Source organism: Ursus maritimus, unplaced genomic scaffold, assembly GCF_017311325.1.
Source record: "Ursus maritimus isolate PB19 unplaced genomic scaffold, ASM1731132v1 scaffold_19, whole genome shotgun sequence".
In the NCBI taxonomy this organism is placed as follows: Eukaryota; Metazoa; Chordata; class Mammalia; order Carnivora; family Ursidae; genus Ursus; species Ursus maritimus.
Window position 1 is genome coordinate 46,701,559 of NW_024424341.1, and position 12,178 is coordinate 46,713,736.

Here is a 12,178-nt window from a genome sequence, read left to right on the forward strand (position 1 = left end):
CCCCCCCCCCCCCCGCCCCCGCAAGTGGGTCAAGGCAAAGAGGCCCGGAGGGAGCGTCAGCCTGTCTTCTGCTTCGCTAGCCGACTCTTAGGTTCACAGGCTCGCTTGTTTGGTTTCTCTGGCGTGGGGTCTCCCAGGGGTCTCTCCAGGTCTCTCAATAGGAGGCTTGCCTTTCATCTCCCCTCTCAGGACTGCCCCCAACCCGCCCCAGTCTCTGGGTCTCAGTGTGGGTCTGTGAGCTTGCGCATGGCTCCGGGTGAGTAGGTGCATGCCTGTGTCTCTGTGCCGGGGGGTCTCTACCTGACAGTGGTCTGCGTGTCCATCGCTACCTCCTTGTGCACGTGCCCACTTCGGTCCTCTCAGCGGCACTCGTGCCTTCCCACACACCCGGTCTCTGCTCTTTTCCTCTGGCGCTGTGGGTACCTTCTCCCCACTTTATGGGTCTCTGTGCTTTCCCTCTCTCTCTGCCGCCCCGCCCCCAGCCTGTGTGTGTGTGTTTCCGTGTACACTGTCCCACCTCCACACCCCCTTCATTCTGCAAGCTTAGAAGAAAACATCCAAACACTTCAGCATCAGCATCCCAAATTTATTCTCCAGCAGCTGTGGCCGGGTGGGAGAGCCAAAGAGAAGAGTGGGCGCGGGGAGGAGGAGAGAGTCCCGGAGAGTGGCAGGCACGAGGTGGGGCGGGGGGAGCAGGAGGGAGGAGGGGTTCCGAGCAGGACTGGAGCCATGCACCTGGCAGGCGAGCACTGATGGGTTTAGGGTGGGGGCGGCTAGAACAAAAGCTGATTGAGAACAGCTGGGGTAAGAATCCTTCATACATCCCAGGAATCCCTAGAGTGTAGAAGAGGAGCGCTGGAGCATGGGGGCACAGCCTCCCACTTACTCCAGAATGGAGTGGAGGGGGGGTCGGAAGTGGGGGTTTGTTCTGGAATCCAAGTCTGGAACAGCCCACCCCATGAGACTATTTCCCAGAAAGGAAAGAAAAAAAAAAAAAAAAAAGAGAGAGAGAGAGAGAGGCACGGATTCTACCATAATGGAGTCTAGAACCCCATGGAATTGGGATAATGGTGGTGGTTCTGGAACCCGGTAGAGCAGAGTCCAGAACACTGAGGTGGGGGAGAATCCAGGGCTCAGCACAGCAGAATCTAGAACATGGTAAGGCTCTAGAGACTGTGTGGAGTTTAGAATGCCAGGAACGCTGGGGAAGGGCACCTAGCACCCACAGGGCAGAGGCTAGAATGCTGGGGAGCAAGATCTAAATTGGAAAGGGGGTGAAGAGGGGGCTAAGGCTGGAGCGGGGAGGGAGCAATGGGGACACCTAGTGGCGGCAGGAGAGATTACATGACTGGCACAGGCGGTGGGCTGATGGGGCTGCGGGCGTCCGGGTGCACGAAATCCGGGTTCACGTAGGTGAAGCCTTGGAAATCGGCCTGGTCGATGCTGGCCAACACTAGGCGGTCTGGCGGGGTCAGCGCTGGCGCCGCCCGCGTGAAGAATTTGTCGAAGTTCTCACCGCTGCGTCCACACTGTGGGAAGAGCAGGGAGGGAAAGATGAAATTCTCCTTGCTCCTTGGGTGTCCCTCTGTGTCCCCTCTGTCCATCTCCTGTCTCCTTTGGAATCTCTGCACATTCTTCATGGCCTCTGCAGCTCCCGTTAGGGCATCTCCACAGAGGGAGCCCCACCCCACCTCCACATATAGGAACTGGAGCTCCTGGGTACCCCCACCCTGAGGGACCAAGATTTGTTCCTGCAAGGTGGCTGACCGGACGGGGTCTGAACGGAGGCGCGATCTCCAGTCGTTCCAGGCGCTCCCAGTCCATCCAGCGGAAAAAGCCATGAGCACGGATGGCGGGCTCCCCGTCTGGCCCTGAGCCCAGGCGCTTCGCTGGGTGCTTAGTTAGGAACTGTGGAAAACACAGAGACAGACAGACAGACAGAGTCCCGGACAGGGAGGCACAGAGAACAAGCAAGAGAGAAAGACAAAAACAGAGGAACAGAGACAGAGCATAGAGACCCAGAGAGAGAAGAATAGCAGGGGGGAACAGAGGTGGGGGAGGCAGGGAGAAAGAGGAATGGGGGAGAATAAATGAGAATGCGATAGATGAACTCCAAACCCAGAGACCCCGGGACAGACAGAGAAAGAGAGAAAAATCAGGGCATCAGGGTACGAGGGACAAGAAACCCAGAAAGAGGAAGCGGACATTTGAAGAATCCCCAAAAGGGATGGGGGAGAGGGAAGAGAGAAAAAGAGAGAAGGAGGGGAAAAGGGAGGGATGAAGGAAGAGAGAGAGAGAGGCAAAGGGTGAGAGAGAGAGAGTGGTTGGAGACCCAGAGCAAAGGGGGAATGAGATCCGAGAGGGGGGGTTAGAGACCCAGGGGAAGGGCAGAGACCCAGAGAAGGTGGGAGATAGAGCAAATGTTGGGGGGAAGCAGAGATGCAGAAAGAGAGGTTAGACATTCAGAAGACAAACCCCCAGAGAGACGGGTAAAGGAAAGACATGATATGAAGGCAGAGACTCAGAAAGAGAGGAGGAGAGTTCCAGAAAGAGAACAAAGACCCAGAGTATGTGTGTATGCGAGTTGGGGGTAAGAGGGGAACAGACACCCAGAGAGAGGGGGACAAAGATGCAAGAGGTGGACAGAGATCCCCAGGGACACAGAGAAAAGGTGGAGACACAGGAAGCCCCATTGAACGTAGATGGAGGCAGAGGTAGGAGACAGAAGCCAGAGAGCGACAGTCAGAAAGAATGGAGACAGGAGCCAGAAGCAGAAGGGTGCTAATGCTTGTTGAAATGCTGCCACGGGCTAGGCTCTTTCTCCTGCACTAACTCCACAACCCCATAGAAGAGGCAGCCTCCTGGGGGTTCGGTGGCTTGCCCAAGATCCCACAGGAAGAGAAGTGGCAGGAGTTAGGTTCACCTGACCCCCCCAGTTCTGGAGAGGCGCGCCCTGGCCTTCCAGCACTCCCTGCAGGGAGCTGGGGAGGGGGTGCAGCAGAGGGCAGGAGACTAGAGGCCATCCTTGGACCAGAGGAGAGAGCAGGGCAGTCGATTAGCGTTCTAACGACATCTCTGTATTACACAAACTTTTCCAGCAGATGGGAGGGAAGTAACTAGAGGGTGGGAGCCTTTTTCTAACACACACAGAGCCACTGCATGGGAAGCTCAGGATGGGGGGGGGCACAGGTGTTGTTTGGAGACTGGGGGTCAGGGGGCTCTCACCCCCTTGCAGATCGCCACGGCTTCCCGGGAAAGTGACTTGGGGTAAGTGACAGTTTGTTCCATGATGGCCTGAAAGAGCTCTTCCTCATCCTCCCCGTCAAAAGGGGGCTGAGTAAATAGAGGGACAGAGTCAGAGACTTGACACACTGCCTCTCCCCACCTTCCACACCCTCATCACCCACCATGAACACGAACACCCCCCCCCCCCCCGACATCTTAGGGAAAAATTGGACCGAGCCACCAAAGCTTTCTCTCTCTCCCTCTCAGGCTCTCTGGTTTCCTCTCTCAGAAGCACCAGCTCTCTGCACCTCCTTGCTGTTCTGTCTTTCCCTGCTGGGCAAATCAGCAGGGCGTTAATTAGACAATATGTCACTTAAATAGAAGAGAGACGAAAAATGCAGGAAAAACTGTAAAAGCATCCTCTTGGTTGGATGAGTGGCTTCCAAGCTCTTCTGGGGTTAGGAAAAGCAATTCCAAGGCAAGGATTCATCTCTTTCTTTTCCTTCCTCCCTCCCTCCCTCCCTCCCTCCCTCCCCCTCCCTCTTTACTTCTTTACCTCCTTCCTTCCTTCCCTCCTTCCTTTTTTTTATTTTTTGGAGAGCGTGCAGGAGCCAGGGAGGGAAGGAGTGAGGAGCAGAGAGAGAGAGAGAGAGAATCCCAAGCAGGCTCCATGCCCAGTGTGGGGCCCAACACAGGACTTGATCTCATCACCCTGCGACCATGACCTGAGCGGAAATCAAGAGTCAGATGCTTAACTGACTGAACCACCCAGTGCCTCCCAAGGGAAGGATTCTTAATGTGGGGTCTAGGAAGTCTGTTTAAACAATTGAGGGGGTCCATGAGCTTAAACAGGGGAAAAAGTACCTCTTTATTTTTTGAAAATTCTAACTGAAATTTAGCATTCCCTTATAAATGTAGGCAAAAACCACAATAGCAGTAGCTGTGATTTCATCACCAACAGAAATCACAGCACATTAGATTTGCAGATACCTCAAAATGTTAGTCATCTCAACTTCAAGATTACTGGTAGACCTTCCTATTTATTTCCCATCACTGTGAGATATTACTATTTAATTCATTAATAGGAAATCACATATATGTCCACATCCCAGTGGTTAATATTTACTTAACTGTATACTTTTAAATTAAATTTATTTAGTTAGCTGAACAAAGTTAAATTAAAATTTTAAACTTTTGATAGCCATTTCAATGTGATTGGTTTCCTTTGTAATCCCATTATTTTATTTCATGCATTTAAACACATTGTTCTGAGATGGGGTCCTTGGCACCAAAAAGTTTTAAGAACCTCTGGCCTATGGGAAAATAGTGCTTCAGGACCAAGGACAGCACTATCCAGGCAGGACGTCCCCACCTGCTTAACACCCCTCCTTAGGTGGCAGACATCCCTTCCTAACCTGCTCCTTTGAGATAAAGGCCATGGAACAGGTGGCATCCCATGCCGTGTTGCCTTTAGCCAAGCCAGCCTCTCCCCAGCTTCCCTTACCTGTCCTGCCAGCATCTCATACAGCAGAACCCCAAAGGACCACCAATCCACAGACTTCCCATAGGGCTGGTAGGCAATGATCTGGTGAGAAAGGACGGAAGTCAAAGAATCATGGTTTGTGCTTTAAGAAGCCTAAGTCCCCTTCTGACCTCACCCTCTGGGAACCCAACCCACTTTAAGTGTTTTCAATACAAACTCTTCCCACTCATACCACTTAGGCCAGAGCTCCACATTTTTGGAAAATTCAGAAACAAAATTTACCTACGTAGAACATTCCTTTGGTCCCCAAAATAAAGACTACCTAAGGACCAAGTCAGAAGTTCCACCCAGCTAGAATATTTAGGCAACCGGACCCTCTGCTTAAGGAGAGGGTGCATAGGTGCTAAATTTCAGAGACCAGAGAGTCTTAAACCTGGATGCATTTAAGATTCATCTAGGGGGCTGTTCTAGCACTTAGAATTCCGGCCTCAAGAGTCAGAGTCAGAGTCAGCAACATGTGTGTGTTTTTCAAAATCTCCCCGGGTGAGTCTGATCCCAGCCATGTTTTGAAACCACGACACTGATTTCCTGGGCATTAGCACTGAATCACCCTGAAACACTAAGAAGCGCACCAACACCACCACCTCCGACTTAACTGAGAAAGGTCAGGACCCTCCATCTACTTATATACAGTCAGATCATTAGCTCCACCTCCTTAACAAACTCAGAGTATCCGCCCCCTTCCTAAAATATTCAGGAGACAGCCTCCACACGCCCAGTGTTCCGGGGGCACGGGCCCCACCCACTCAGTACACTGGAAGTTGTCTCCGCCTTCTAGAATAGTCCTGCAACAGGTCCTGCTCTCAGAATCCTTGGGAGCCGAGCAGTGTCACTCCTTTAGAACTCCCCCCACCTCCGCCTGCTTCGCCGGCTCAGACCCCGCCCCATCCACGCGGACTGCAGAGCGCAGGCCTCTCCGCGCCGCTTGCTGCTGGACCGCCCACGACTCGCGCAAAGACCCCAGGGTCAGGACCCCCCACACTCTGAATGTTAGACAAAGAGCCCCCAGCCCCCCCCCCCGCGAAGTTGCGGGGCACCAAGAGCAGCACAGGGAAGCTTACCTCAGGGGCTATGTAGTCTGGGGTCCCGCAGAAAGTGCGGGTCGTGGTCCCGGGGAAGACGTTCTCCTTACACATGCCGAAGTCCGTGATTTTGATGTGTCCTTCGGCGTCCAGCATCACGTTGTCTAGTTTCAGGTCCCTGGGGGTGGGCGGGGAGGCAAGGTTTAGTTTTTTGTTTGTTTGTTTTCTTTTAAAGTAAGCTCTACACCCCACGTGGGGCTGGAACTCACGACCCCGAGATCACCAGTCGCTCGCTCTACCCGCTGGGCCAGCCAGGTGCCCCTGGAGCCGCGGGTTTGATCCCTTTCCCTCCAGGGGCCTGACGGCCTCCAGTGAAAGGCCCAGACCTCTCACCGATATATGATGCCCTGATTGTGAAGGAAGAAGAGGCCGATGGCGATTTCCGCTGCGTAGAACCTAGAGAAGGGGGCGGGGCGTCAGAGGTCAAAGGCTGGGGCCCCCTCCCCCGACCCCTCCTCTCTCGGCGAGACTCACGCTGCATGGGGCTCCTTAAACTTGCCCAGCTGCTGGATGTGGTACATCAGGTCGCCCCCCGTGACATACTCCATCACAAAATACAGGCGATCCTGGAGGGGACGGGGGGGGGACTTAGAAGAGGGGACACGCTGACCAGAGGGCAGGACGCGTCCATTCCCGCGACTCCAGACAAACTTGGAAGGTTCCCGATCCACAATCAGAAACCCAGAGCAGCGAGGAGGTCCCGAGGACTCTAAGCCAGCCGCCACAGAATCTCCACCCGCCCTGCCCCCTGCTGCTCCGAACTGGTCCGCCCTCTGCGAATGGATGACTGAGGCCCACCATTCCCTGGAAACCCCAGGGACACCGCCACCTCTTCCCGCACCTCCTCACGCAAACGCAACCCTGACCACCTGTTAAGAACCAGAGGTGTTTCGGGCCTCACTGGCAATGGGCAATAACTTTGCCTTAAGTCCAGGAAGCTGGCTACGTTTATCCAGAGCTTTTGGAAGGAGTCATGCTCTCTCAGACCCCTGGCGGTCCTCACGCCTTGTCCCGTCCCACGATCTGGGAGACACGCCCCGTGTCTGACCAGACCTTCTCTCAGAATCCAAGAGTGACGGCTTCGTTGCTTGGAGCCCAGCGGTGGGCAGGCCACTCGGAAGCGGTTCTCCTCCCCGCACTCCCTTTACTCAAAACTCCTTCGCTCAGAACACACCGCACTCAAGACCACGCCGGCTCAGGCCACGCCCAACAGGCTCCCATCCCGCCGGCCACTCCCAGTCCGCGCGGAAGGTTCTTTTCCGTCGCCATAATCGCAGCATCCCAGAGCAGATGCCTGACCTGAGTCAGCCTCTGCACCCCCTTCCTTACCGGGGTCTGGAAGGTCGAATGCAGCTGGGTGAGAAAGTGGGGCCGGCCGCCCGGGCCTCGGCCCCCCAGGGCCAGCACTCGCTTCTCCACCAGGGTGCAGTCCACGTCGTCATCCTGAACAATCACGTCTTTCTTCAGGATCTTGATGGCGTAGAGCTCATCGGAGCCCCTGCGCTCAGCCAGCATCACCTAGGGACAGAGGCCCAAAAGGCCCAGTCCATCTTGGGAAGGAACCCAGAGATGCAAGTCCCTGCCCCTCCCCTTCAGGGACACGGAGAATGGGAATCCCAGGTCCTCCCTCTCTCTCTCAGGGGACCAGGTGCCCTGATTTTGCTGAGCACTCCCTCAGGGAAAGCACCTGAATCTTTATGCCTGTCCTCTCAGGGGCACTCAGGGGTCCCCTAGAGACCTCTTTGGGGACTCAGTTGCCTAATGTCCCTCCCCATGTATGTCTTCCCTAAAGACCAGGAATCTGATCTCCCCCCAGACATCCTCCCCTTTCCCCCCCAGACCCCCAGGAATCCAACCTTCCCAAAACTGCCTTTTCCTAGAACCATGAGGAAGCTGAAGTCAGAGATGTGCAGACGTCCAGGGCTCGTCCCAAAGAAACAGCGCTTGGAGTCGGTGGGACTGGGAGATGGGGAAGGGATGGGAGAGGAAGAGGGACCCATCCGCACCCGCTGTGAGAAAGGGGAGAGACCCAGAGGCAGTCAGACCCCAGACTGGGATAAGGAGATGCCCCCAAGAGAGACAGCATCCAAGAATGAAAGGGATGGGGAGAGACAGAGAGAAAAAGAAAGTTGCCTCTGTCCCCCCACCTCTTGGCTTAAGAACTTACACTGATTTTCCACAGCCTCGAGGGCTGATCATTTAACTAACACTCAGATTACTATATGCCATTAGATAACCCTGTTATCACCCCTCCATTTTATTTTTTATTCTTAAGTAATCTCTACACCCAATGTGAGGCTCGAACTCATGACCCCAAGATCAAGAGTCTGATGCTCCACCGACTGAGCCAGCTGGGTGCCCCCACCCCACTCCCATTTTCGAGAAGAGGAAATTGGCACAGAGACATTAAATAACTTGCCCAAAGTCACACAGCAGACTAAAAAGCAGAGCCAGAAATCAAAACCCATTAAAGCCAGAGACTGTGTCTCCCTCCTTTTTTGTGTCTTCAGCGTCGCCCAGCACGGAGGGTGTTGAACGGAGGAAGGTCTCTCAGGACGTGAGTGCTGAGCGCATTTCCTGCTGTTCAACCTTCAGAGCACACCCAGAGTCTGAACACCTTTACCACCATTGCTTCCTGCTCCTCCCACCTGAGTCTCCACAGGGCCTCCTCCCCTCTTCCCCTCTGCCTCCGTCTTATTCTCTACACAGAGCACTTGTCCCGTTCTGACCTAAACCACTTCAGGCCACCTTTGATGTGCCCACGTCCCCGCCCCATCTCACCCAGTTTAAAAGCTAAAATCCTTCCAGTGAATGCCAAGTCACACCTCTTCCCTCGCTGACTTAATTTCCTACCTTTTCCCAACCCTCTCCCCGCTTCAGCCCCACTGTCCTCCTTGCTGTGCTACAGACACTCCAGGCCTGCTCCCACCACAGGGCCTTTGCACCTGCTCTCCCCTCTGCCTGGAAGGTTTTCTATCCTTCAGCCTGGAAATCTGGTCTCCCTCTCCTGCACCTGGAGAATCCTGCACTTCCTCCTGGACTCACCCCCCGCCCCCCAGGAGCTTTCCCTGGCTCTCCCGGGCTGTGCCAGCTTCCAGTACCCCCAGTGCCTGAGGCTACTACCTCCATTTTCAAACACATTCCTTCTGGGTGGATGTCTCTATCTGTAACTGTCTCCTACTTTGAAATTGAAGCTCCCCAGGGAATGGACTGATTCTACTCCCAGAACAGGGGCTGGTGTATGTGACACCTCAGGAAATAGGTGTTGAGTGAGCGAGAAAACGAATGGAGGAGAGAAGGCCACAGTGATAAATAGAAAAACTCAAGGATCCGTTCAGGTGTCACCTCCTTCGGGGAGTCTCTCTCTGGCCCCCTCCGCCCTGCCCCCTCCCCCAGGGCTGGCTTAGTGCCTCCTCTAGGCTTCTCGGTGCCCTGGGCTACCTCTGATGTAGTACGTCATGGTGGAATTTAAGTATCCGTCACTGTGTCCTGACCTGGGGGACTTAAGGGTCAGATTCACCTCTGGGGTGCTAGGTTTAATCAGCAAGCACGAGCCCGGCTGCCAAGTCTGTGTGCAGCCCATGTGTGTGGAAATGAAAACAGGTATCAGGGGAGGGAGACGTGGGGAGAGACATGAAGACCACAGGACTGAAACTGTCTCCATTCCAGGCCTGAGCTCTACTCACCTCATACAGTTCCAGGGGGTAGTTACAGGCCTAGGGGAGAAGAAAGCCAGAGTCAGAGCCCCCAGGGAGGGAGGACGTTGCCCTAGAGCAGAGGGTGAGGACTTCAAATCCCCAAGCCATGAGAATGGATAGGAACTCTAATTCCCATCACACCCTGGGGCAGGAGTCCCTTAGAAAAGCAGGGGAAGGAGCCCCAGGGTCTTCTGGGAATTGTAGTCCCAGGACCCGTGGGCAACCAGCCGCTCTGAACGGTGAGCCGCAGGGTTGGACACCCAGGGAAGCGGGGCCTGAGTACCTCAAACTTCTGGAGGAGGCTGCAGTTGTCAGCGTCAGCCACCGGCACATTGTAATACTCGCCCTCCTCCTGGTTCAGTAACTTGTACCTGACATGCAGACGGAGACCAGGGCGGAGCAGGAGGCGGGGTGGGGGTGGGTGGAGGGTGGGGGGTGCCCCGAGGGAGAGGCAGAGGGATCAGAGGCGGGAAAGAGACACAGAAAGAAAGACACAGAGATGGAGAGAGAAGGAGTGAGATAAGGAGAGAGGGAAGGGTTGGGGGAACACAGGGAGAGAGGGCCGGGGGACGGGGGCGAGAGAAGCGCAGGGAGGCAGGATGCTGGTGGTCCGGAGGAGCGAGACCACACACAGACGGAGACGGAGAGGCCAAGGCACACCCTCCACCCCTGCCCGGCCCTCACCAGCCATCCACTGGCGCCTTGAGCAGCTCCGAGACACCGAAGGACATGGCACCCATGAAATCATTGCGGGAAGTCCGGTCCCAGTCCCACACCTCCACGCTGAGCCGGCGCTCCACGTCCCCCGGCTTCAGGTTGCTGCGGGAAGGGTGGGGAGGAGTGAGGGTCAAGCTCCCCACTTGCCCGGCTTCCCCATCCTTGGTGCTGGAGGAAGAGGCAAGCCCTTCTGAGGTGAGCTGGGGTCTGTTCCTGCTCCCTAAAGTGTCTTGTCATCTCTGATCCTCCTGAAGGGGGTCTTCCCCAATATCGGGACCTTGAGTACATCTAGACAGCTCGCAGTCTCTCTCCCTTCCTCCCACATTCTTGGCTCCTTCCCATCCCCGTGTCCTGTCCTTTCTCTCCAGCTCTCTCTCTTATCTGAATCTCTTTGCCCGCTCCTTCCTCTGGGTCTCTGTCCTTCTGTCTTTCAGTTAATTGGCTTCTCTTTCTCTTCCTGCCACCCACCCACCACCCCTCTGCTTACACCCCACCTCCCTTCATTCTGTCTGTGTGTCTCTTTGGGTTTGTGTCTCTTCTGAACACCCTCCATCTCTGTCTCACTTTAAAGTAGTGGGCTTTGATGGAGATTAAATGCACAGATATTTTTCCCTTGGCTTCTGTAATTCCATCCTTCTCCCTCAGTCATTCCATTCCCTCTCCCACTGCCTTTCTCTGCCCTTTTCTTTGGTTCCCTCTATTCTAACACCTCCCACCGTCTGCTCTCCGGGGTCTTGTGGGCCACAGAGACCCTCAGATCATTCTCTGACAGCCATCACAGCGTCCCCTGCACCGAGGCTCACAACACAAAGGTCTCGTTCCACACAGGGTTTAGTGTGGCTTTCACTGTTCGGGTCTTCTGTTTCGTCAAGTTCCGAGGGTCTGGGATGAGCTTCAGCTTCACATAGGGATCAGACAGACCATTGGGATCCATCGGGATGAGGTTACGGGCCTCGCCAACTGAGAGGAGTGAAGGAGGGTATACCGGGTTAGAGATCCAGGAAGAAGCCCCTAAGTCTCCCCCAGTGGGCAATCAAAAACCCAAGCTCTCAGCCTTTCTCACTACCCAGGTGTCTTTGGTCTCTTACCTCTCCAGCACCTGGAAGACAGGACCTAAAGCCCTTTCTCCAGCCAGTGACCCAGAAATCAGACCCAGAGCCCTCTCCCCACTGAGGACCCCGGAGTAAGAACCCAGGCCATATCACCAACAGTAATCCCTAGCCTCCCTCCCAATTAGGTTTTCTCTCCTCCTTCTCTCTCAAGGAACTTGATTTAGAATGGCCAGTAAGAGGGGCTGAAATGGGGCACCTGAGTGGTTCAGTCTGTTGGGCATCTGCCTTTGGCTCAGGTCATGATCCCTGGGTGCTGGGATCGAGCTCCACATCCAGCTCCCTGCTCAGTAGGGAGTCTGCTTCTCCCTCTCTCTTTGCCCTTCTCCCTGCTTGTGTGCTCTCTTTCTCACTCCCTCTCAAATAAATAGATAATTTTTTAAAGATTTTATTTATTTATTTGAGGGGCGCCTGGGTGGCTCGGATAGTTAAGCGTCTGCCTTTGGCTCAGGTCCTGATCTCCAGGTCTTGGGATAGAGCCCCGCATCAGGTTCCCAGCTCAGTGAGGAGTCTGCTTCTCCCTCTCCCTCTGTCTCTCCCCCTGCTTGAGCCCTCTCTCTCTCTCTCAAATGAATAAAATAAAATCTTTTAAAAAATAATTAAAAACAAGATTTTATTTATTTGTTTGAGAGAGAGGGAGAAGCCGACTCCCGGCAGAGCAGGGAGCCCCATGCGGGACTCGATGCCAGGACCCTGAAATCATGACCTGAGCCGAAGGCAGACGCTTAGCCGCTTAGCCGACTGAGCCACCCAGGCGCCCCAATAGACAAAATCTTTAAAAAAAAAAAAAAAAAAAGGCGCTGA

The 12,178-nt window shown here is 54.6% G+C and overlaps 1 protein-coding gene across 1 annotated transcript in view; it reads right to left on the reverse strand.

Moving 5' to 3' along the window:
* Positions 1-571: 571 nt before the first annotated feature.
* The window catches only part of PRKCG (protein kinase C gamma), a 17,438-nt gene continuing 5,831 nt past the window's right edge, over positions 572-12,178 (reverse strand). The window contains exons 6-18 of the mRNA XM_040633896.1: positions 11,069-11,225; positions 10,233-10,367; positions 9,832-9,919; positions 9,537-9,566; positions 7,707-7,859; positions 7,180-7,368; positions 6,325-6,416; positions 6,184-6,246; positions 5,830-5,968; positions 4,730-4,810; positions 3,226-3,333; positions 1,768-1,908; positions 572-1,529 (exon numbers count right to left, since the gene is read on the reverse strand). Of these exons, the coding sequence (XP_040489830.1) occupies positions 1,341-1,529; positions 1,768-1,908; positions 3,226-3,333; positions 4,730-4,810; positions 5,830-5,968; positions 6,184-6,246; positions 6,325-6,416; positions 7,180-7,368; positions 7,707-7,859; positions 9,537-9,566; positions 9,832-9,919; positions 10,233-10,367; positions 11,069-11,225 (1,565 nt within the window). The 3' untranslated portion in view covers positions 572-1,340. The remainder of the gene's footprint in view (positions 1,530-1,767; positions 1,909-3,225; positions 3,334-4,729; positions 4,811-5,829; positions 5,969-6,183; positions 6,247-6,324; positions 6,417-7,179; positions 7,369-7,706; positions 7,860-9,536; positions 9,567-9,831; positions 9,920-10,232; positions 10,368-11,068; positions 11,226-12,178) is intronic.